Genomic DNA, 24,658 nt, shown 5'->3' with positions numbered 1-24,658 from the left:
GTGAGTCACCAGAGCCAAGGACGGGTGTTTTTGATGAATCTAACGGGTTTAAAATGGAGTTTGAAGTTACAATGGGTTTGTATAGGAAGGGGGTGTGTCTGATAAAATGAATATCAAATATCTAAATAATGAATCAAGCAACTTAAAAACTGTCTGGGGGGCTCACTAAAGCCTGAGTAGACGATAAAATGAGCAAAAGTTTTTTTGAAAGTGAAATATCCCTTTAACACTGTCAGTACATGAGGGGGGGGGGGTAGTGGTGCACTGACTTTAACGCTAACAGCCCATGGGGGGGGGGGGGGTAGTGGTACAGGAGGCAGAGCGGCCCTCTTAGGAATCAGAAGGTTCAATCCCTGGCTCCCCCTGGTCCTTGAGCAAGGCACTTTATCCACAGTGCTTCACAACATGCATCACATTCACACACCGATGGAGGAGGAAACCATGCAAGGCACCAAGCTGCTCATCAGGAGCAGTTAAAGGGGCATTTCACTTCAAAACATTTGATGGGGTGGGGGTGCCATTATCACGCCCACTTCTGATCTTCAAACTCCATTTTAACCATGTTTCTGGTGACTGATATTGTCCTTGTCAGGCTGTCAGGCTACCAGGCTGTCATAGAGGTACATGAGGTACAGCAGCCCGCTTATCAGAGGGTTCGATCCCCGGCTCCCCCCCTGGTCCTTGAGCAAGGCACCATGTTTCTGGTGACTGATATTGTCCTTGTAATGCGTGAGGGGACAGTATTGTTTAATTTATTTAAAGAGGTGGTGCATGGTTTTGCACTTTTTCTGTTTTTCATGTGTCTATGAGGTTGATAGAACTTCATTAAGCCCCCTGTTGGTGTTTTTATGGTGTCTTCTCTAACTATTTGAGTTTCTACCTGGAGGCTGAAACCTTGAAGGTCAAACGTGCCAATAGAAAAACAGCGCTTTAGTGACATAGTAAAATTGTACCCTCCCCCTCATTATCATAACACAACAGGTGTGGGCATGAGGAGGGACTATCAAACTGTCAAACGTGATGGTATCTGAACGGGATAATACATTCTATTCCCATAATAACTCACTTACCAGTCAACTATTATGGGACCGTACCTATGTTCCCCAGGTTCATGCTAGCTAACAAGCTCAGGTCTGCACTGTAGTTGCCACGGTAATAATTCACAAGTTAACATTTAGTCAAACGATGACAGCCAGATGATGGTATGTGAATTGCATAATACATTATATTGTAAAGGACTTACCAGTTTCTCACTATAGTAGTATTTGTGAAGTTGTCAGCAACAAGCCTCAATTCGCGCCAATGTTTCCTTTGAAAAACTCAAGTCCCATGAGATCTAGCTGGTCTCGCGAGTTGTGACGACTACCCTCTCGCAGGGGAGGGGTGCGAGGGGAGGGGGAGGAGGGGAGGAGGTGCGAGGGGAGGGGGAGGAGGTGCGGGGGGGGGGGGGGGGGGGGGTGCAATATCAGCACTACACGTTGAAACAATGTCAATTCATTGTTGGGCATTTCAACATTGAAAAACCATCATCTATACTAAATTGATTCAATGACATTTTTTTTAATGTTGAAATCGTATCTGTATTTAAACATTGAATCAACATAGCTTTTTCAACCTCAACCAAAAACAACCAATCTGACCAAAATCCAGCATTGAATTAATATCTTTTGCTATCTGGGTTGTTAACTTAAAAATTCTGTATCTCGGCTCCTGAGTACTTAACACTGTCAGTACATGAGGGGGGGGGTGGGTAGTGGTGCACTGACTTTAACGCTAACAGCCCATTGGGGGGGGGGGGGGGGGGTAGTGGTACAGGAGGCAGAGCGGCCCTCTTAGGAATCAGAAGGTTCAATCCCCGGCTCCCCCTGGTCCTTGAGCAAGGCACTTTATCCACAGTGCTTCACAACATGCATCACATTCACACACCGATGGAGGAGGAAACCATGCAAGGCACCAAGCTGCTCATCAGGAGCAGTTAAAGGGGCATTTCACTTCAAAACATTTGATGGGGTGGGGGTGCCATTATCACGCCCACTTCTGATCTTCAAACTCCATTTTAACCATGTTTCTGGTGACTGATATTGTCCTTGTCAGGCTGTCAGGCTACCAGGCTGTCATAGAGGTACATGAGGTACAGCAGCCCGCTTATCAGAGGGTTCGATCCCCGGCTCCCCCCCTGGTCCTTGAGCAAGGCACCATGTTTCTGGTGACTGATATTGTCCTTGTAATGCGTGAGGGGACAGTATTGTTTAATTTATTTAAAGAGGTGGTGCATGGTTTTGCACTTTTTCTGTTTTTCATGTGTCTATGAGGTTGATAGAACTTCATTAAGCCCCCTGTTGGTGTTTTTATGGTGTCTTCTCTAACTATTTGAGTTTCTACCTGTAGGCTGAAACCTTGAAGGTCAAACGTGCCAATAGAAAAACAGCGCTTTAGTGACATAGTAAAATTGTACCCTCCCCCTCATTATCATAACACAACAGGTGTGGGCATGAGGAGGGACTAGGACAGGTGGGTGGTGCTAAGGTGGTGGAGGAGGTGCTAAGGTGAGAACCAGGTATACTTAATGAACTGGAGGCGTGTCCACATAAAACATAATTTTAACAATTTCTGTACACTTTTTTGAAACAAATCTTCCTCGACTAGTATAACCATAATACCTGATGATTATGTTTTAGGGGGGGGGGGGGGGAATCACTGGAAATCACGGCACCCCGTCTTTAAATATGTATGTGTCAGGTTCATACAGTATATGTCAGACAGAGACATGTAAACAATAGGCCGTATCTTCCGTCCTGCGCTATCCCTAATAAGTAATTATAGTAATAATTCTGTGTATCACATATAATTTAATTCCAAGCCAACGTCATACTGCTCTTCACTCTTCCATGGGCAGAGAGACAGAGAGAGTAAGGGCACTGGGGATAATGTCTCGCACAGCCTGGTCTTATAGGCAATGGCATCTGGCACGGTGATTGGTTTTATTAATGTAAAAACAAAACCACACCTATGCATAATGCAAGTGGTCCTCCATTTTGTAACCTGCAGAGTTCAGCGGCCCTCCATTTTGTCACCAGCAGAGTTCAGTGGTCCTCCATTTTGTCACCAGCAGAGTTCAGTGGTCCTCCATTTTATCACCTGCAGAGTTCAGTGGTCCTCCATTTTGCATATATGCTCCTCTGTCGTATGTAGGGCAGGTTGTGGTTTAGCTTCCTGTCATCAAGATCGCTGCCACTTTCCAGCGAAACCACGTGATGATCAGATAAGGAGAGCTGACGTGTGACTAGACACATAAAGACACGGAAGACAGTGATCGCCGATCAGTGCTGTTCAGGACATCAAGTGTTGATCAGTGCTGTTCAGGACATCAAGTGTTGATCAGTGCTGTTCAGGACATCAAGTGTTGATCAGTGAAGTTCCAGACATCAAGGTGTTGATCAGTGAAGTTCCAGACATCAAGTGTTGATCAGTGAAGTTCCAGTGGAGAATCCAGTGTGAGTGAATCCAGACATGGATAAAACAGGGATAGTTCTCCTCCTTCTGTGGAGCTCAGGTAAGACTCTGTTTTAATGACACTTGTTGGTTGATGTGGATGTGAAACACACTGAGGCACAAAGCTAAGACAACCATGAGTACCGTTGAATGCTTTACTGCGTGTGTGTGTGTGTGTGTGTGTGTGTGTGTGTGTGTGTGTGTGTGTGTGTGAGCGAGTGAGCAACACTTGAAGTGAAATGATTTTTTTTTATCTTCGGCTGCCATGATGTCATAATGTCAGGCTGCCGTAAGTGTACAGACACACCGTATCTGCCTATGTGGTCTGTACAGAGTACAGGTGGTGATTATGTGTTATATTTTGTGTCAGGGACCCCCATACAAGATTTGTGTTGTTAAAATGATCCAAAAATATTCCTAAATGTTTTGAAAATATAGCTCACAATCTATAAGCTCACAATGTGTCGCATCGTGACACGGTATGAGCTTGTAGATCGGCTATGTTCAAATAGCTGATGTACCTGTATATAAGGTTGTTCTACTTTAGTTTATTCTCATCATCATATGTCCAGCTCAATGGCTGCTGCTGCTGCGTTGATGTAGTTGTCGGGTTTATCTTATTTATTGATTGTTTGTTTTGTTTTGTTTTTGTTGTTTTTGTAGTTTATTTTTTTTGGGGGGGGGGGGGGGGTGAATGTGTATACTGGTGCTGTGAGGAGGTTTAGGAGGTGAATGAGACACTAACAGTGAATCACAGCAGCAGTGGTGCTGCTGATGTTGTGAGAAAGCAGTGAGGTTCCATGTATTATCTCTGATTATGTGTTGTGAAGATGGTTTGTACAGAGGACAGGTGGTCTATGTGTTGTGAAGGTGGTCTGTACAGAGGACAGGTGGTCTATGTGTTGTGAAGGTGGTCTGTACAGAGGACAGGTGGTCTATGTGTTGTGAAGATGGTCTGTACAGAGGACAGGTGGTCTATGTGTTGTGAAGATGGTCTGTACAGAGGACAGGTGGTCTATGTGTTGTGAAGGTGGTCTGTACAGAGGACAGGTGGTCTATGTGTTGTGAAGGTGGTCTGTACAGAGGACAGGTGGTCTATGTGTTGTGAAGGTGGTCTGTACAGAGAACAGGTGGTCTATGTGTTGTGAAGATGGTCTGTACAGAGGACAGGTGGTCTATGTGTTGTGAAGGTGTTTTGTACAGAGGACAGGTGGTCTATGTGTTGTGAAGGTGGTCTGTACAGAGGACAGGTGGTCTATGTGTTGTGAAGGTGGTCTGTACAGAGGACAGGTGGTCTATGTGTTGTGAAGGTGGTTTGTACAGGGGACAGGTGGTCTATGTGTTGTGAAGATGGTCTGTACAGAGGACAGGTGGTCTATGTGTTGTGAAGGTGGTCTGTACAGAGGACAGGTGGTCTATGTGTTGTGAAGATGGTCTGTACAGAGGACAGGTGGTCTATATGTCGTGAAGGTGGTCTGTACAGAGGACAGGTGGTCTATGTGTTGTGAAGGTGGTCTGTACAGAGGAGAGGTGGTCTATATGTCGTGAAGGTGGTCTGTACAGAGGACAGGTGGTCTATATGTCGTGAAGGTGGTCTGTACAGGGGACAGTTGGTCTATATGTTGTGAAGGTGGTCTGTACAGAGGACAGGTGGTCTATGTGTTGTGAAGGTGGTCTGTACAGAGGACAGGTGGTCTATATGTCGTGAAGGTGGTCTTTACAGGGGACAGTTGGTCTATATGTTGTGAAGGTGGTCTGTACAGAGGACAGGTGGTCTATGTGTTGTGAAGGTGGTCTGTACAGGGGACAGATGGTGATTATTCTCACTGTTACAGATATTGTTTTATTGTTTAATAGGATCCCCATTAGCGTTTGCCATGATAAAAGCTTGTCTTCCTGGGGCCCGACACAGACAAACATTTTAACAGAAACATTCATTACATCAACTTTACAATCACTATAATAAAAAAAAAAAGAGTGCAATAAAGTAGTACAATTAAAATAAACTTAATCACTTATCCCTTACACTTATCACTGTTACAGATATGTACATAGAGTGCATGTTATCATCATGGACACCATGGAAGCTGTTTGTTTTGACTTGTTGTGTTGTTATGACCAGGGGTGTATTGGTGATTTATTTTCCTGCGGAACGGTATTTTAATGCATTTAATGCGCAAATCGCGCACAATTTATTTTACCTTAAAGTAGGAAACATGTTTGTATATGTAGCGCCCCCTCTCCCGCCCCGAAGACAGAGAACAAGAGGCGCTAGACATCTACCTAGGTTCGTTAGTGGTTACCTTTGAATAACTCACCAAGAGTTATAATTTAGTTGAACAGTATTGACTTGTCTTTTATTGCCTCCGCAACAGTAGTCAATTAACACACATACAATACAATACAGTTGCAGCGATGCAGTATGAAAAATAACAAAGAGAGCTCTTATAAAATAATAATAGAAAATGTCCTTATAGGGTGTTAAAACCCTTTCCCTGAATGTTCCCTCTATGTTAAGGATTTGGGGATCCAAAGAGAGTGAGTGTTCAGTTTCTTAAGATCAGTTCTTTCCTTTGAGGGGGTGTGTGTGTGTGGGTGTAGGGAAAAGGAGACCTCGGGCAGAGGTAATCAGTATACGTGGGTGAACAGGGTAAGACCTCGGGCAGAGGTTTCAGTATACGTGGGTGGAGGGGCACTGCTACTCGGGCAGAGACAGCAGTGTAGGAGAATGGGAGAAAGGACTGCTTCTCGGCAGAGAAAGTAGTTTGGATCTTATCTGTTATCTGTCTGTAAATCAAGTACGATCCTCTGTGGCAGGTCCCACGGTTGGCCACACCGCTTCCACGACCATCCACAGACTCTACTGGGCTTGGCTCGCCATCACAGATTTCAGACCTCTTCTGGGGTTTCCAAAAGACTTCTCTGGGGTTGTCAAAAAACCAATCAGGGTTCTCAAACAATACTTGACTGAATTCTTTCTCCTTCAGGATCACAGTTGGGCTCATGAGTTGTCTCAGCAGCTTCTCAGACCTCTCTAGCAAGAAGGAATGAGGAAGTAACCAGGATGTAATCCTACCTCTACACCTCAACTTGCAAGGACAGAGTGTAATGCGCCCTCCAGTGGAAACGGAATGCAACTACACCTCTAAATTACATAAATAGGCCCACTATTAGTAGCCCTATGGTTCACATGGGTTACACCCTCCCCCCTTGACTCTGCATGAGTCCCTTCATGCGCTGCTCTATGGTCCATAGAGGAACCATCATAGTCAGTCAAGGTGGCTAGAGCTTGATTAAAACTCTGCAAAAGACTCTGTGCAAAGGAGGCTAAGGGTTTACCCAACTGAAGGTAGTGAAAACGGTCAGGGGGTTTCCGTGTTCTGTCAGATTTACGTGTAGAGTCGTTTGCTTCTCCATCTGTAATGTTTACACTTCCATCTTCTGTGTTTGGTGTCTCAGAGGTTTGTTCATTTTCCAACTCAGTGTTTTGTTGGACTTCATCAACTTTTCCATCCTCAGGAATAGAAGATACAACATTGTCGTTCTCAACCTCAGCTGGAGTTTCAGCTGTTGATTCATCATTGTCTTCCTCAGCAGAAGCTGGGATTTCATTTGTCACATCCGGTAAGGTCACATCCTCTTCAGCAGGAAGTTGCACGATCATAATCTCTGGCTCCTCTCCTTCAACCATCTCAGGAGGAGCTTTATCGGGTTCAGTAAGCAACTCAGCGGAACTGGCCACATCTGGCTCTTCCTGAGGCTGGGAGGTCAAGGAGTTAACTGGCATCTCCTCTGCTGGAGTCACAGTGGGTTGCTGTCTTCCTGGGATTGCATATGTTTCAACAAGCATTTCCTCCGGAATACTGACAACAGGTCAGGACAGAAGCCTGAGTCATCCTCAGAATCAGAGTGTTCCTCAGGGAGCTGAGGTTGACTACTCCTGGTTCTTGGCCGGGAAACCTTTGGTTTGGCCTGTTCAGTCTCCTCTGGTTCTATTAGGTCACCGCAAGGGAGTAAGAGATCCCTTCGGTTGGGACCATTTCCATTCATGGGCTGTACAGTGTACACAGGTAAGTCTCCCAATCTTTTAAGGATTTTGTAGATAGTAGATTCCCACTTATCTGCAAGCTTGTGTTTGTTTCGCAAGCGCACGTTCCTTACTAGCACTTGGTCACCTTCCTCCAGTGTTGACTCTCTTACATTTTTGTCAAAGCGGCGTTTGTTTCGGTCAGCAACTTTTTGAGAATTTCTGGTGGCAATCTCATAACTCTCCTGAAGACGGGCTTTCAGGCTTTTCACATACTGAGAATGCGATTTAGTTGTACCATTCTTAACAGGTAAGCAGAACACAATATCCACTGGTAGCCTAGGCTGACGCCCGAACAACAATTCATACGGGCTGAACCCGGTGACCTCGTTCTTGGTGCAATTATAGGCATGGGTTAGGGGTTTTACATAATCACGCCAGTGACTTTTATCCTTTTCTCTTAAGGTTCCTAACATGCCGAGAAGAGTTCGATTGAACCTCTCAACCGGATTTCCTCTTGGATGGTAGGGACTTGTGCATACTTTGGTGATACCGGCAAGGACGCAGAGCTCTTTGATGAGTTGAGACTCAAAATCCCTGCCCTGATCACTTAGCAGACGTTCCGGAAACCCGGACTGTCGTAGCCTTCTGATCTTTCGTTGGTATAGCGACAGCGTACTTGGTAAAGTGATCAGTTATGACCAAGATGTCTTTGGTATTATGACTGTCGGGCTCCAGGGAAAGATAAACCATGCATACCAGTTCCATGGGACGAGTTGTGTTGATATTCACAAGAGGTGCTGACAGGTTTTTCAGGTGGTGTTTTCCTTCGGACACAACGTCCACATGACTTGATCTTTTTCTCCACTTCTGCAGCCATTTTAGGCCAATAAAATCTTGTCCTAACTAAGTCGAGAGTTCGTTCCACACCCATATGCCCCATATCATCGTGGAGGCACGTGAGAATGGTGGAACGTAGGGACTTAGGGGCCACAAATTGGTAAGTGGTTTCATCTTCTGTTTTGCGAGTTCTATAGAGGAGACCATCTCTCAATTCCAGACGTTTCCACTCTTTGAGCATCAACTTCAGCTCTAAAGAGTCAGGATTGAGGTTGGGATTGGCTTCATCTCCAGCCTCTAACAAGTTGACAACATGTGCAATGTCTGGGTCAGACCTCTGATGTTGTTGGAGTTCTTCCTCGCTGTAGGCAGGTATTGTGGAACAACCTTGTGCCTCCTCCTCGCCATAGATGTCTGGTACAGCATCAGCAGTGAGAGCAAGGGACTCTACCAAGGTGATAGAAGGTAGGTTGTCGTCTGCTTCACTCAGGAGATGGCGGTGGCACAGGACATTAATGGGGTCAGCTGGTAGGTCGTGTTGGTCGGGAGATGAAGATAGATGGTGAGAAGCAAATTGTTTTATTCGCTCCTGTTCCTCAAGAGAGACATCATCATTGGCCAGAGTATCATGAGGCCGTCTTGAAAGGCTGTCTGCATCCTGGTTGCTTTTGCCAGCTCGATACTTGATGTTAAAGTCGAAGGTGGAAAGAGCAGCCAACCACCGGTAACTAGCAGCATCCAGTTTGGCGGACTTCAAGACATATGTCAATGGGTTGTTATCGGTTACTACCGTGAATGTGTTTCCGTAAAGGTAGTCTTGAAATTTCTCCACAATGGACCACTTCATGGCCAGAAACTCTAGCTTATGAGCTGGGTACCGTTTTTCACTGGACGAGAGTCCTCGGCTAGCGTAGGCGATAACTCGCATCTCGCCATCCTGTTCTTGATATAGGGCAGCCCCTAGACCAAATGTGCTTGCGTCCGTGTGGAGTACATACGGTAACGCTGCATTAGCGAATCCAAGTACTGGGGCTGTGGTGAGTTTGTCTATGATTGCCTCAAAGGCTTCTTGGCAGGCAGGGGTCCACCGTTTGGTAAGGGGTTCTTTGGGGTTAAAGTACTTTCCGGGGCAAGGTGTTACTTTTCGACCTTTCCTATACGGTGGGTAGCCTCCGGTCAGATCATTCAAGGGCTTTACTATTTTGGAATAGTCTTTCACGTAACGGCGAAAATATCCCACGAACCCTAAGAATGATTTTAGATCACTGAGAGTTTGGGGTACTGGCCAGGTGTGGAGGGCACTGACCTTCTCAGGGTTTGTTTCTACCCCTTTGCTAGAAACAATATGGCCTAGATAATGGACTGAGCTTTGGAAGAAATGACACTTGGTTGGGGAGAGTTTCAACCCATATTCTCGCAGCTGCTGGAGGACACGGAGAAGCCTGGTTTCATGCTCTTCTAATGTACTTGAGAAGACAATGACATCATCCAAGAAGACCAATACTTCCCTAAGATTAAGAATGCCCATACATCGCTCCATTAGTCGCTGGAAAGTACTGGGTGCATTGGTAATGCCCTGGGGCATGCGATTGAACTCGTAGAACCCCAAGGGACATACCAAGGCGGTCTTAGGCTTGTCACGTTCCTCCATCTCTATCTGGTAATAACCAGACTTTAGGTCCATTACCGAGAACCACTTGGATCCTGCAAGGGCTGAGAAAGTCTCTTCCAAATTGGGAAGTGCATATGCGTCGCGTATTGTCAGGGCATTAAGCTTGCGATAGTCGATGCATAGACGGACGTCACCATTTTTCTTTTTAACCACCACGATTGGTGAAGAGTAAGGGGATTCTGATTCACGAATCACTCCTGCCTCCAGGAGTGTTTGCAGATGTTTCCTCACTGCTTCATAATCGTTTGGGTGAATTGGTCTGGACCTTTGTTTGAAGGGGGTTTCATCTTTTAGGTTTATGTGATGTTTCACTTTGGATGCATGCCCGAATTCCAGATCATGCTGGGCAAAAACATCAGCATAAGCATGTAGACTCTGTGTTACTCTGTCTTGCCATTCTTTTGGAAGAAGGGAATCACTGAAGTCGAATGTCAGTTTTGTCTTGGCAGGTTCATCGACTGAATGGGCAGTGACAGGGCAACATTTCACAGGATCAGCCTTTTTGGTTGAAGCAGGTAAGTTGTCATAGATTTTATCAGGAGTATGAAGCTCGGCAATGACGCAGGTTGGGGGAAGTGTTATGTCATGCTCAGTTTCATTTCTGACCCATACAGGTAACTTGAAAGGACACTGCTTAGGCACGGTGACAAGGCAGCTCTCTACAAGGATTCCACCAGGCAAGGTTGATGTTGTTGGCTGTTCAACAACTGCACATTCGCCAAGGGTGTCGGCTTTAACATAGCCCTCCAGGAGGACTCTCTCCTTAGCAGGTATCACTTGCTGCACTTTGCTTTTGAGAGTCATTAAGCCAATCTTCCCTGTAGAGCTGACCTCATTCCTGAGCTTAAGCGTACGGAGAATCTGTCTATAGCCATAGACAGGAGACAAGTCGTTTGGGTTTTTACCATCACAGTGTTCATCGTACAGCACATCAAGTACATTGGTTCCAATCAGTACAGGTAGCTCACAGCTACTGCGTAAGTCTGGGACTACTAACGCTAAGGTAGAAACTTCAGGCTCTGTTTCGATAAAGTTCTTGGGGAACTTAAGGCTGAGGGGCACATAGCCTAAGTATGGGACATTTTGGCCATTAGCGCCTTCAACCTCTAGGGTATCGATGGTTGGATGGGTGTCTCTGACAGATTACTGTTGTAGAATGAAGCAGAGATGGTGGTCACTTGTGACCCGGTGTCAAGGAGACAATTACAATTAACCCCCGCCACAGTGACATTAGCTTAGGTAGTTTAACCTGGCAGTCTACATCATGAGACTGAATAGATGCTTTAGTCTGAGTTCTAGGTTTGGGACATTCCTTCCTTTCAGTTCCTGTCAGTCCCTCGTCAGGAACTGATGTTAGTTTAAATCTTGCTCATTTTGTTCCTCCCAGGCCATTTGTTTTTGTTTGAACTCTTTGCGCTTCCTCGCAACTAGTACGGGGTTTGCTTTGTTGGGGCAGGAGGGTGCAATATGACCATCTTCGCCACAATTGAAACAATACCATGGTCGAGGCTTCTTTGTGACTTTGGACTCGCCGGTGGATGAGACCTTTTCCTTAGTGGAGGCCTTGGGTGTAGACTTTGGGTTTTTATTTGGCTTAGCAGATGTCTGGTTTGAACCATTACTAAATGCTGCTTTCAGGGAAGCCATTTGGGACTGTAACTTTGCAAGTTGCTTTTCCAATTTTTGGGCATTTAGGGCAGTTTCAGTGTCGGTATCATCAGTGTCATACTCTTCCACTCTGAGAGAGTTTGACTGGGCTTTGGTCTTATGGGTGCCTAAATGCTGTTTCATCCGGCTGGACTTTGCAGCTTGCCTGTCCTCTTCAGTGCGTAACATGAGGAGCAACTCAGAGAATGAGGGTGGATCATGTTTGATTTTATGCTCGAGCTGGAGGTTGGTAATCAAGTCGTTATTCCAACAACCTCTGCAGAATTGTTTAAGCAGCTGGCGTTCTGATTCACTAGCAGCAATGCCGCCTCTATTAACAACTTTACTGAGGGCTGTCTGTAATCGTTGTAGATAGGCAGAAGGCTTTGCGGGGCAGTCCTGATTAATGTGCAGGAATTTAGCAAAAAGCTTGTCTCCATCATCAACAGTGCCATACGCTGAGTCAAGTAGGCGGAGATAGTCATGGGGAGTAGACTTAGATCCAAGGTGCTTTACAATGTTAGCAGCTGGGGGAAGAAGACTCACTACAATTCTTCGGACTGCGTGTTTGTCAGACACTGTGGCATCTGTGAGATGGAACTCTACATTACTGCGCCATGTATCATAATCAGACTCAAAATTTGGACATGGGGTTTTTCCTGAGAAGGATCTAAGCTTAGCATGACCATGCCACTGCGAAGACAATTCATTGCTCTTAATGATGTGCTCAACCACTACCTTTTGGACTTCAGGTGTGGTGACCTGTTCAGGGGGTAAGTACAGGGTGTGCCTCCTATGTAGGGAGGATGCTTCTGCACCTACAGGGAATGGGAATGAGTCATGTTCATGGGAGCCGGTCATTTCAGTGCCTATTTTTATAGGAGTTTGTTTGTCACTAAGTGTTGGTTCAGTTTGGGCTGTGCTGCTAGCAGACTGTGGCTGGCTAATTACTGATGCATCCTTTTCTGGTTCAGTTGTGCTACTTTTGGTTGATTTTTGAATTTTAGCCAGCTCTTCTAGCAAAACCTTCTCAAAATCTGCCCCACTTAGTTTAGCAGTATCCCTCAAACCAGTTAAGTAAGAATCAGTTAAGCTTGAGCTTCTGTTAGCAGTATACCACTCAGACAAAAGCTGAATGTGGTAGAAAACATCTGGCTTACTACTGGGTGTTTTGCAGGGCAAACCATCTTTTAGTGACTCAATGGGTTCACCTGTTTTGAATTCCACAATGATTGTGGTTCTAGCCTTCCCTTCGGCACTGGGTACCTCAATTACCCTCTCAACAGGACCAAAATGCACTAAATGTTCAATAATTTCAGCATCATCACCAATTACCCCGCTTACTATGACGGAATTGGGTATTTTAACGTTTTCAGTCTGAATCACATCCATGTCTATGGTAGGAGTATTATCAAAAGAGTGCAATAAAAGTCAATCTGTTCAACTTTCAATTGAAAAGGAGCTTCAAACCACTCCTAGCTGGATCGCCAACTTTGTGTAGCGCCCCCTCTCCCGCCCCGAAGACAGAGAACAAGAGGCGCTAGACATCTACCTAGGTTCGTTAGTGGTTACCTTTGAATAACTCACCAAGAGTTATAATTTAGTTGAACAGTATTGACTTGTCTTTTATTGCCTCCGCAACAGTAGTCAATTAACACACATACAATACAATACAGTTGCAGCGCTGCAGTATGAAAAATAACAAAGAGAGCTCTTATAAAATAATAATAGAAAATGTCCTTATAGGGTGTTAAAACCCTTTCCCTGAATGTTCCCTCTATGTTAAGGATTTGGGGATCCAAAGAGAGTGAGTGTTCAGTTTCTTAAGTTCAGTTCTTTCCTTTGAGGGGGTGTGTGTGTGTGTGTGGGTGTAGGGAAAAGGAGACCTCGGGCAGAGGTAATCAGTATACGTGGGTGAACAGGGTAAGACCTCGGGCAGAGGTTTCAGTATACGTGGGTGGAGGGGCACTGCTACTCGGGCAGAGACAGCAGTGTAGGAGAATGGGAGAAAGGACTGCTTCTCGGCAGAGAAAGCAGTTTGGATCTTATCTGTTATCTGTCTGTAAATCAAGTACGATCCTCTGTGGCAGGTCCCACGGTTGGCCACACCGCTTCCACGACCATCCACAGACTCTACTGGGCTTGGCTCGCCATCACAGATTTCAGACCTCTTCTGGGGTTTCCAAAAGACTTCTCTGGGGTTGTCAAAAAACCAATCAGGGTTCTCAAACAATACTTGACTGAATTCTTTCTCCTTCAGGATCACAGTTGGGCTCATGAGTTGTCTCAGCAGCTTCTCAGACCTCTCTAGCAAGAAGGAATGAGGAAGTAACCAGGATGTAATCCTACCTCTACACCTCAACTTGCAAGGACAGAGTGTAATGCGCCCTCCAGTGGAAACGGAATGCAACTACACCTCTAAATTACATAAATAGGCCCACTATTAGTAGCCCTATGGTTCACATGGGTTACATATAGGAAAGGTTTTTTTGCTGAAAACTTTTTTCATGAACACGTCGAGATACGATGCGTTGTGAGCTTGTAGATCGGCTATTTTCACTATTATTATTTATTATTATTATACATTTTTTAAGGACATACAAGGTTTCTGCCCTTTTCTGATTTTACTGCTACAGATTTTGTCCAAACATCACGTAAATCGGTACAAATGATGGATTGGCTACGATTGGCTTCCAAAGTTTGCAGGAGTGGCACACAGGCTGTGTGACAGGCTGTGGCACACAGCAGATTGCACAAAATGCTACAAATAACGCATCGTCAGATTGCTGTGAAACTTTCACATTCATGTTATATTATATATGTTATACTTATATTTGTCATTCATCAGTGAGTGTTGAACTCTAGGATCAAAGTGCATGTTAACTTTGTAGTCACTCTTAGCTCTCACAGGGAGCTCTGCAGCACAAATGTCCTTTTCTTGAGGCCACTTGACCTCCTGAAAACTTCTCTCATATTATTGAACAACTTCAGGCGTGTTCCACAGCCAACTGAGTTTGAAGGATAATTATATTAGTTTGTTAGTGATGAAGGTCTGTGTGACCAAATCACTAAATGACAACCAACCTCAGAACCTGTTTACAACTAACTATTGATTGTTTTTATTTAGTTATTTCTGATAGAAATGATAGTTCCTCGTTCCCACCCTGTGAATGTCAAATAAATAGCAGCAAACAGGAGAAACAAAGGACATCTTGTCCTGTATTTCAACAGATAAACCACAACAACCAACCAGCTGTTACACTGAAGCTCATTTAGTTTTGTATGTTTCTCCTCAGCTCTCCAGAATGAACCAACACACAACACAACAGGTAAGTCTGTCTGTCTGTCTGTCTGTCTGTCTGTCTGTCTGTCTAAAACTCTCATATTGTAACCAGTGAAATACATTGATATTTGTAAGTAAAGTGAATAAAAGGTGAGTCAGTAAATACAGCAGCTTCACTGTGTCAGTGGTGTGTTTGACAAAGAGAGGAAACACATCCCAACCTTTTATGGTGATCAATAATTATATCAACATTTATAATATTATTTATGTATCAATATGTTACATTTATGAGCCAATGAACCCATTAAGAAGACCTTCTTCCATTCTATAAATGCCTTTTAAATCAGTAGTTCTCAAACCTCTGTGTGTCAAGGACCCCCAAAATGATATGTATTTGGACGCGGACCCCCATCTGAAAATGATTTGTGCCAGGGAACCCCCAGAAGAGAAGATTTGTGTTAAAACAGTCAAACTTGCTGTGAGCTTGTAGATCTGCTATTTTCTAATTGCAAATGCGAAAATCTAAAATGAAATGGATGCTTTCCCAGTTTTTGTATGTTTTTAAAGGTAAACCAACTCAAATGTAATGTCTCACTTTCTCCAGAGGTTTCTCCTCACTTTCTCCTCATCGTAGCCGCCGGCTCCAACCTGATGAGGATCAGCTTGGACGGCTCCAGCTCCACAATGCTCAAACAGGTGAAGAATGCGTGGGCTCTGGACTTTGACTATCAGCAGCAGATGATCTACTGGACAGAAGGGAACCACATGATCAGTCGCATGCACATCAATGGCAGTGACGTCCAGGTCAGTGTGACAATGACAACGATGAGGATGAATGACAGGGAAGAGAATCTGAATTAAAATTACTTACAGTACACGTGTAATTCAGAGTACTTATACTTCTATTTAAAATACTTTGTGACATCAGTGTTTCCATTACAACCGGGAACGCATCTGTGTTACCACTTAAACCATTATTTTATACTTTGGCTATTCAAAAATTGCAGATCTACAAGCTCCTAGCGCGGCACCGAGTGCCGCGCTATGAGCTTGTAATAATTTTGAGCTTGTAATAATTTTTGAATCATTGAAAAATGTGTGCAAATCTTTGAATATATAAGTATATTTTTAACATTTGTAACTAAAATCTTTGCTTCTGGGGGGGGGGGTGGGGTCCTTGACATGAAAAGGTGCACAATGGATTAAAAAATGTAATTAAAACAGTGAAAATAGCAGATCTACAACCTCACAACGCGTCACAAAGCGACATGTTGTGAGCTTGTAGATCAGCTATTTTTGAAACATTCAAAATGTAGAGCATTTGTGAAAAACTAATGCAAATGCTCTACACCACCCTATTTAAAACATAATTGTAATAATTGCATTAAAATATAGTGAGTATATTCAGAGTACATGTATGGTTGATTGACAGGTCCTTCACAACACGTTGATCAGCTGGCCAACCAGTCTGGCTGTTGATTGGGTGGCAGGAAACCTGTACTGGTGTGACAGTGACACCATAGAGGTGTACAAACTAAACGGGTCGTACAGAACAGTCCTGGTCAACACCGGCCTGGAGGTGCCACTCTCCATGGCTGTGGATGTACGCTACGGGTAAGAGCACTGTGGTGACATCATGAACCTCACACTGTGGTGACATCATGAACCTCACACTGTGGTGACATCATGAACCTCACACTGTGGTGACATCATGAACCTCACACTGAGTTTATCAACCATCCTGTGAAACACCACGGATGCAAGAAGACTGAATTACATCTAAACATTAAACTGATGACATTGCATCATATTCTATACATCTTGTAAAGTGAAGTTAAAAAGTCGCTCAATAGATGTTTTTTTAGTAGAACTAGAAGGGTAGAGTTTACCTCATGAGGATCATTTAAATAGTATCATGTAAGTTGTCACTCACTGAAAAGTGCGCTAAATTGAGTGTGTAACACTTCCTTGTGATTGGTTGTGCTTACTGGAGCTTCTATGAGGCAAATTCCAAACATAAGACACCTAAGTATTCTAAAACAAATCATATAAAGTACAGTATGTCTGATTTGTTGTGAATAATGTGTTGAATGTTGTTATTGTTGTTATTTATTCCCTATGTGTCCCTCCCCTCCCCTGCTACTTTTCATTGGTCAAATATACTGTATATAAAACCCAAAGACACACTAATCCACTTTCACTTTCAATAAAAAAAGACAATTTTATAAAAAGATCTACAGGCTCAAGTGTGTGACATTGTGACGCATTGTGAGCTTGTACATCGGCTATTTTTGCTACTTTGGTGACACTGTGGTATTGTGGACAATGTAGGCATTAATTTACAAAACAATTTTTTTTTTTTAAATATGGAGATACAAGGTTTCTGCCCGACAACAACAATATGTTACATTGTCAGTAAAGATGTCAAACAGTGACTGACTCAGTGTCTCCTGACAGGTACTTGTACTGGTCAGACGGAGGTTTCAACAACCCTGCCCACATAGAGAGGATGGGGATGGACGGCACCAACAGGAGCATCATCGTGAAGGATAAGATCTACCACCCCTTAGGCCTGACGTTAGACTACATCAACGATCACATCTACTGGAGCGACTGGAGGAAGGCACACATTGAGTTTGCCAACCTGGATGGAACCAACAGACACACAGGTAACACACACACACACACACACACACACACACACACACACACACACACACACACACACACACACACACACACACGCACACGCACACACACACTGTACTGGAAGAAGTACTAGATGATTTACTTACTGGAGTTCCCCAGGGGTCTATTCTAGGCCCCTCCTTTAATCTTCTTTATTGGATAAAAGGATTACATTAGATATCTTTGCAGAAAATAGCCGATCTACAAGCTCATAACATGTTACAGTGTGACACGTTGTGAGCTTGTAGATCTGCTATTTCCGTATGTCTGGCCCAGAATAGAATCACTAGGGTTCATGTTGTTAAATTAACACTCCAGAGTGTAAAGCTCCTTACACACCGGGGGCGATTTTTTCATGAGAATAATATGTTTTTTTTTAAAAAACCTTTTTAAGTCAATGCAAGCTTCCACGGAGCGAAAAAAGCGAAGTAGCGAAAAAGCGTCTTTTATTTATTCGGAACGAGTCTGAATTTTGCGTATATTCGCATAATCGCCGGTGTGTAATGACCTTTACTGTGGATAAGAATGGATTATGTTTATTTTTACATGAAGAAAAAAAACAGGTAAACAGTGAGAACATTATTTACCTTTGTAAACTTTATTGATGCATTTTAACTCTTGTTATAATATTCTTTATAATACTTTGTTCATCTATTTTATAATATTGTGACTCTTTTGGTTTTGTGTGTCTGTAGTTGTGAGTCAGGACATCCACGACATCTCTGCTATTACTCTGTGTGAGGATCACATCTACTGGATAGAGTGGAAGATCACTGGGACCGGCTCCATCTACAGAGCCAACAAGACTCAGGGAACCAACAAGACCAAACTCATCAGCAACCTGAACATACCATCTGACCTCCACATGTATCACCCCTATAGCCAACCTGAGGGTCTGTACCACCTACTGTATACAACACTCTCACTATTCACTCTCACTGGGGGCGGCCATAGCTGAGTGGTTAGAGAGCCCGGCTGGGCAGCCAGAGGCTCTACAGTAGTTGTAGCAGGTTCCATTCCAGCAATCTGGAATTCCATTCCAGTGTCCCTGAGCAAGACTCTAAACCCCTAATAGCTCTCAGAGCGAATGGCTGCTCACTGCTCCTAGTAGTTATAGGATGGGTAATGTTGTTCTGTTATAACCACACATATGGATCACATGTATGTGTATAACTGCTCCAACATCTTGTTTACAATATTCACCATAACTTTCCATGGATGAATTATTGTTTGTGATTTAGTTTTTCCTTTAGCAAGGTAGGAGGAGCATTTACAGTACAACCTCCTAGTTGTTTACAGTCAGACAGGGACTATTTTCTTGTAGAAATTATTCTGAAATTGATGTTAAATACAGTTTTATTTGGGCTGTCTGTGATTTTCATGTTGCCATATTTGGTGTTTTATCAAAGCAATAAACCATGTGAGGACGTGGTTTACAGTGATTGTAGAACAGTTAGAGGGTTGTAGTCACTCTGCTCTGCATTTTTCCTAACAACACCTCATAGCTGCTCTAAACTCACATTAAAACACAGCCTGGTGTGGCTTATTGCTTTATTCTAACATATAGGTGTATGTTCTCATGTTTGTTCCATGTGTGCATGTTTTCTGCACCCTGCAGTGGCCGGTCACCCGTGTCAGACCAACAATGGAGGCTGCAGTAACCTGTGTCTGCTCTCACCTGGAGGAGGCTACAAGTGTTCCTGTCCCGCCCACTTCTACTTGGCAGCTGATGGCAAGCAGTGCATGTCCAACTGCACTGCCAGCCAGGTGATTCACCTCGCCTTCACTTGTGTTACGCTGTATGACTTTATGTCTCATGTCTGCTTTTGATACATTACTGATTCTAAACATAACCCTCTGTCTCCCCCATCAGTTTGTTTGTAAAAATGAAAAGTGCATTCCGTTCTCGTGGAAATGTGACACGATAGACGACTGTGAGAACTGCTGTGAGTTGAGAACTCACGCACACACACACGCACGCACACACATCGTTGGTACAGAACGATAGACAGTTGTGTGTTGTGTAACTTTAGAGAGTTGATGAAGCTTCAGGAAGACTGTGGTCACTCGTAGCTTCAGTCAACAACCTACACAGTCTGCTTGATATTTATGACAAACTGTCATTTAGCAGACACTTTTATCCGAAGCGACTTACAATAAGTGCATTCAACATAGGCAGGCAAGAAAACTACTAATCACCAGAAGTCTGAAGTGCATTCTCTTCTAAAACAAGCAACTAAGAGTATAAGGTAAAGGTGCAATATATCAGCTACCTACTTTCTTAAACAGATTAGACAAATACGAAAATGAAATGATAGGAATCTAAATAAATCAATGATGTGTAATACAATTAGGTCAGTGAAGATCTCAACAGTTCAACTGATCATCCTTTGGCATTATGCAGTAATTAGATTGTACAGAAAGTGACACAATTAATTGTATTTGTGCTATCAACAAACTATATTTCCTAAAACTGTTGTCAATACTGCAGTACATATTATTTTAATCTATTTTGATATATCATACATTTCATCATTAATTATCAGTCATTCCCAGCTTGTGAATATCAAATAAATATCATCAAACAGGTGAAACAAAGGATTTATTTCAACACATCAACAAGCTGCTGTATATGTTCTCTGTTAGAGTGAAACTCATTTATTTGATGATTTTTCTCCTCAGCTCTCCAGGTTAAACCAACACACAACTCAACAGGTAAACAAAGATGAAAGAAGAACAACTGATCATAGATTACAGTCTTGGAATAAAATGATGTTGTAATTTTTCAATAAAAATATATATATTATTAATGCTTACTCTGTACAGAGTCTGATGATGTCAGGTTGTTGGGAGGAAAAACAAATAACGCACATCCTCCGTTCTTTGGTGCTGAGCTTAAACTGTATGAACAGTGATACTGAAAGAAAAATAGGGCTCACAACTCACTTTGATGCTCCAAGGTTTATTCAAACAAACAGCAGATACGACGTATCTGCTGTTTGTTTGAGGAATACTTTTTGAAAAAAGTTTTTCAGGAGGTACTAAGTATAGACCTTATTGCCTGTCTGTTGATCAAATGAATAGTGTCTACTGTTTTTAAAATTTATATAAAAAAAAAAAGTTTTAAAATAAAAATATATATATATATATTTCTTCTAAAAAATATTTTTCTACAAAACTGTAAAAAAATCAAGAAAATGTTCTAAAAATGTTTTGTAAAAAATGTAAAAGATGAAGTGCTGTCATTTGATAAAATGTTTATTAACACTTGCATGACTAAGCCATCAATCTGACCGATTTTGAGAATTTAAAGTGGATTATCTTCTCTCATGAAGCTCTGAGAAAGTTCCCCTTTCATGACTTTTCCTAACTATTTGTTTCAAATCATCTCCGTTTTTTTCTTCTTTCTGAAACGTATTATAAATATGAAATATATACCATATATACCATCCCAGCTGCGCAGCGAGTCTATGTTGCCATGTCTGCTTATTATAAGCGACTTTGGGCTTGTTTTTCACGTCTTTCTATTATTATTATTATTATTATTATTATTATTATTATTATTATTATTATTATTATTATTATTATTATTATTATTATTATTACACTTATAGGTTTTTGTGTTCACCGGCCATAGCGGCTATGGCCGGTGAACAGTCCAAATTTCCAGGCCCCACTCTGCGGCCTGTGGGGGCGTGAAAATTCAGGGGGCGGACTCTACATGTCCTCTGGGCCCCCCTCTGCGCGTGAACACCACTTGTTCGCCCATCGGTCTTACGGATTACCCACACGGATGTTTTTCCCTTTGTTTACGTTTTAGGGTCCTATCTTGCAGTTCAAGCATAATTCCACAGGGTGGGTGGCAGGGTGGCAGAATATGAGCCAAAACTATTAGAAGTGAACTGTGTACACCTCCCACACTGTACTATGGGAAACGGCCTACTATTAGAACTATGGGCTGTGTACATTGTGTACACCTCCAATACAATGCTATGGTAAATGGCGTTTACCATCATGTGACCTCCCGGGACGCTGTTTCTCGCCAATTCCCGCCTAGTCCCGCCTAGTACAGCCTAGTCCAGCCTAGTACAGCCTAGTCCAGCCTAGTCCAGCCTATTATAACCTAGTCCAGCCTAGTCCAGCCTATTACAGCCTAGTCCAGCCTATTACAGCCTAGTCCAGCCTATTACAGCCTAGTCCAGCCTAGTCCAGCCTATTATAGCCTAGTCCAGCCTTTTACAGCCTAGTCCAGCATAGCCCAACCTAGTCCAGCCTATTACAATCTAGGACAGCCTAGTCCAGCCTAGTCCGGCCTAGTCCAGCCTAGTCCAACCTATTACAGGCTGTTCCAGCCTAGTACATCCTAGTACAGCCTATTACAGCCTATTACAGCCTAGTCCAGCCTAGTCCCACCTATTATGGCCTAGTCCAGCCTATTAAAGCCTAGTCCAACCTATTCAAGCCTAGTCCAGCTTAGTCCCGCCTATTAAAGCCTAGTCCAGCCTATTACAGCTTAGTCCAGCCTATTACAGCCTAGTCCAGCCTAGTACAGCCTAGTACAACCTAATAGAGCCTAGTAGAGCCTAGTACAACCTAGTCTTAACTAGTCCAGTCTGTTCCATGCTAGTAGAGCCTATATTGCCCTCCCCATTTACTTTGGCCTACAAAGGTACATGCAAAACTATTGCTCGTGCACACACAAGCTATGGCCCGTGTACACAGTGGTTAGTCCCTATGGTCTGAGTATCTACAGGGCTGACAAGGGACTAGTAAAGCCTAATAAAGAGTATTAGAGTCTGGTACAGCCTAGTACAACCTAGTCTAGCCTGTTCCATGCTAGTATAGCCTATACCACCCTCCCCTAGTCTGTTCTCCCAAAAGGCTGGACTAGTCTTGGATGTACTGTACTGTACTGTACTGTACTGTACTAGACTCTACTGGTCTCTAATAGGCTGTTTTAAGCTCTAGTAGGCTTTGCTAGGCTTTACTGGGCTCTATTAGGCTATAGAAGCCAGTACTTTACTTTGGCCTACAAAGGCTCTTGCAAAACTATTGCTCGTGAACACACAAGCTATGGCCCGTGTACACAGTGTTTAGTCCCTATGGTCTGAGTATCTAAAGGGCTGACAAGGGACTAGTAAAGCCTAATAGAGAGTATTAGAGTCTGGTACAGCCTAGTACACTCTAGTCTAGCCTAGTCCAGCCTGTTCCATGCTAGTATAGCCTATACCAACCTCCCCTACTCTGTTCTCCCAACAGGCTGGACTATACTAGTCTTGGGTGCACTAGGCTGTACTGTACTGTACTGTACTAGACTCTACTGGTCTCTAATAGGCTGTTTTAAGCTCTAGTAGGCTTTGCTAGGCTTTACTGGGCTCTATTAGGCTATAGAAGCCAGTACTTTACTTTGGCCTACAAAGGCTCTTGCAAAACTATTGCTCGTGAACACACAAGCTATGGCCCGTGTACACAGTGTTTAGTCCCTATGGTCTGAGTATCTAAAGGGCTGACAAGGGACTAGTAAAGCCTAATAGAGAGTATTAGAGTCTGGTACAGCCTAGTACACTCTAGTCTAGCCTAGTCCAGCCTGTTCCATGCTAGTATAGCCTATACCAACCTCCCCTACTCTGTTCTCCCAACAGGCTGGACTATACTAGTCTTGGGTGCACTAGGCTGTACTGTACTGTACTGTACTAGACTCTACTGGTCTCTAATAGGCTGTTTTAAGCTCTAGTAGGCTTTGCTAGGCTTTACTGGGCTCTATTAGGCTATAGAAGCCAGTACTTTACTTTGGCCTACAAAGGCTCTTGCAAAACTATTGCTCGTGAACACACAAGCTATGGCCCGTGTACACAGTGTTTAGTCCCTATGGTCTGAGTATCTAAAGGGCTGACAAGGGACTAGTAAAGCCTAATAGAGAGTATTAGAGTCTGGTACAGCCTAGTACACTCTAGTCTAGCCTAGTCCAGCCTGTTCCATGCTAGTATAGCCTATACCAACCTCCCCTACTCTGTTCTCCCAACAGGCTGGACTATACTAGTCTTGGGTGCACTAGGCTGTACTGTACTGTACTGTACTAGACTCTACTGGTCTCTAATAGGCTGTTTTAAGCTCTAGTAGGCTTTGCTAGTCTTTACTGGGCTCTATTAGGCTATAGAAGCCAGTACTTTACTTTGGCCTACAAAGGCTCTTGCAAAACTATTGCTCGTGAACACACAAGCTATGGCCCGTGTACACAGTGTTTAGTCCCTATGGTCTGAGTATCTAAAGGGCTGACAAGGGACTAGTAAAGCCTAATAGAGAGTATTAGAGTCTGGTACAGCCTAGTACACTCTAGTCTAGCCTAGTCCAGCCTGTTCCATGCTAGTATAGCCTATACCAACCTCCACTACTCTGTTCTCCCAACAGGCTGGACTATACTAGTCTTGGGTGCACTAGGCTGTACTGTACTGTACTGTACTGTACTGTACTAGACTCTACTGGTCTCTAATAGGCTGTTTTAAGCTCTAGTAGGCTTTGCTAGGCTTTACTGGGCTCTATTAGGCTATAGAAGCCAGTACTTTACTTTGGCCTACAAAGGCTCTTGCAAAACTATTGCTCGTGAACACACAAGCTATGGCCCGTGTACACAGTGTTTAGTCCCTATGGTCTGAGTATCTAAAGGGCTGACAAGGGACTAGTAAAGCCTAATAGAGAGTATTAGAGTCTGGTACAGCCTAGTACACTCTAGTCTAGCCTAGTCCAGCCTGTTCCATGCTAGTATAGCCTATACCAACCTCCACTACTCTGTTCTCCCAACAGCAGACTGGGCTATACTAGTCTTGGGTGCACTAGGCTGTACTGTACTGTACTGTACTAGACTCTACTGGTCTCTAATAGGCTGTTTTAAGCTCTAGTAGGCTTTGCTAGGCTTTACTGGGCTCTATTAGGCTATAGAAGCCAGTACTTTACTTTGGCCTACAAAGGCTCTTGCAAAACTATTGCTCGTGAACACACAAGCTATGGCCCG

General features: G+C 43.5%; 1 protein-coding gene across 1 annotated transcript in view; it reads left to right on the top strand.

Annotated features, from left to right (window-relative positions):
• Positions 1-3,331: 3,331 nt before the first annotated feature.
• The window catches only part of LOC308078236 (scavenger receptor cysteine-rich type 1 protein M130-like), a gene marked incomplete at its 3' end in the record, with an annotated part of 64,674 nt that continues 43,347 nt past the window's right edge, over positions 3,332-24,658 (top strand). The window contains exons 1-8 of the mRNA XM_080419356.1: positions 3,332-3,553; positions 14,975-15,007; positions 15,566-15,765; positions 16,394-16,575; positions 17,419-17,630; positions 18,345-18,542; positions 19,268-19,416; positions 19,523-19,595. Of these exons, the coding sequence (XP_080275482.1) occupies positions 3,511-3,553; positions 14,975-15,007; positions 15,566-15,765; positions 16,394-16,575; positions 17,419-17,630; positions 18,345-18,542; positions 19,268-19,416; positions 19,523-19,595 (1,090 nt within the window). The 5' untranslated portion in view covers positions 3,332-3,510. The remainder of the gene's footprint in view (positions 3,554-14,974; positions 15,008-15,565; positions 15,766-16,393; positions 16,576-17,418; positions 17,631-18,344; positions 18,543-19,267; positions 19,417-19,522; positions 19,596-24,658) is intronic.

Source organism: Gymnoscopelus braueri (genome assembly GCF_963280865.1).
Source record: "Gymnoscopelus braueri genome assembly, chromosome: 22".
Taxonomy (NCBI): domain Eukaryota; kingdom Metazoa; phylum Chordata; class Actinopteri; order Myctophiformes; family Myctophidae; genus Gymnoscopelus; species Gymnoscopelus braueri.
Note: the sequence above shows the minus strand (reverse complement) of the source record. Positions and strands in the feature narration are given on the sequence as shown.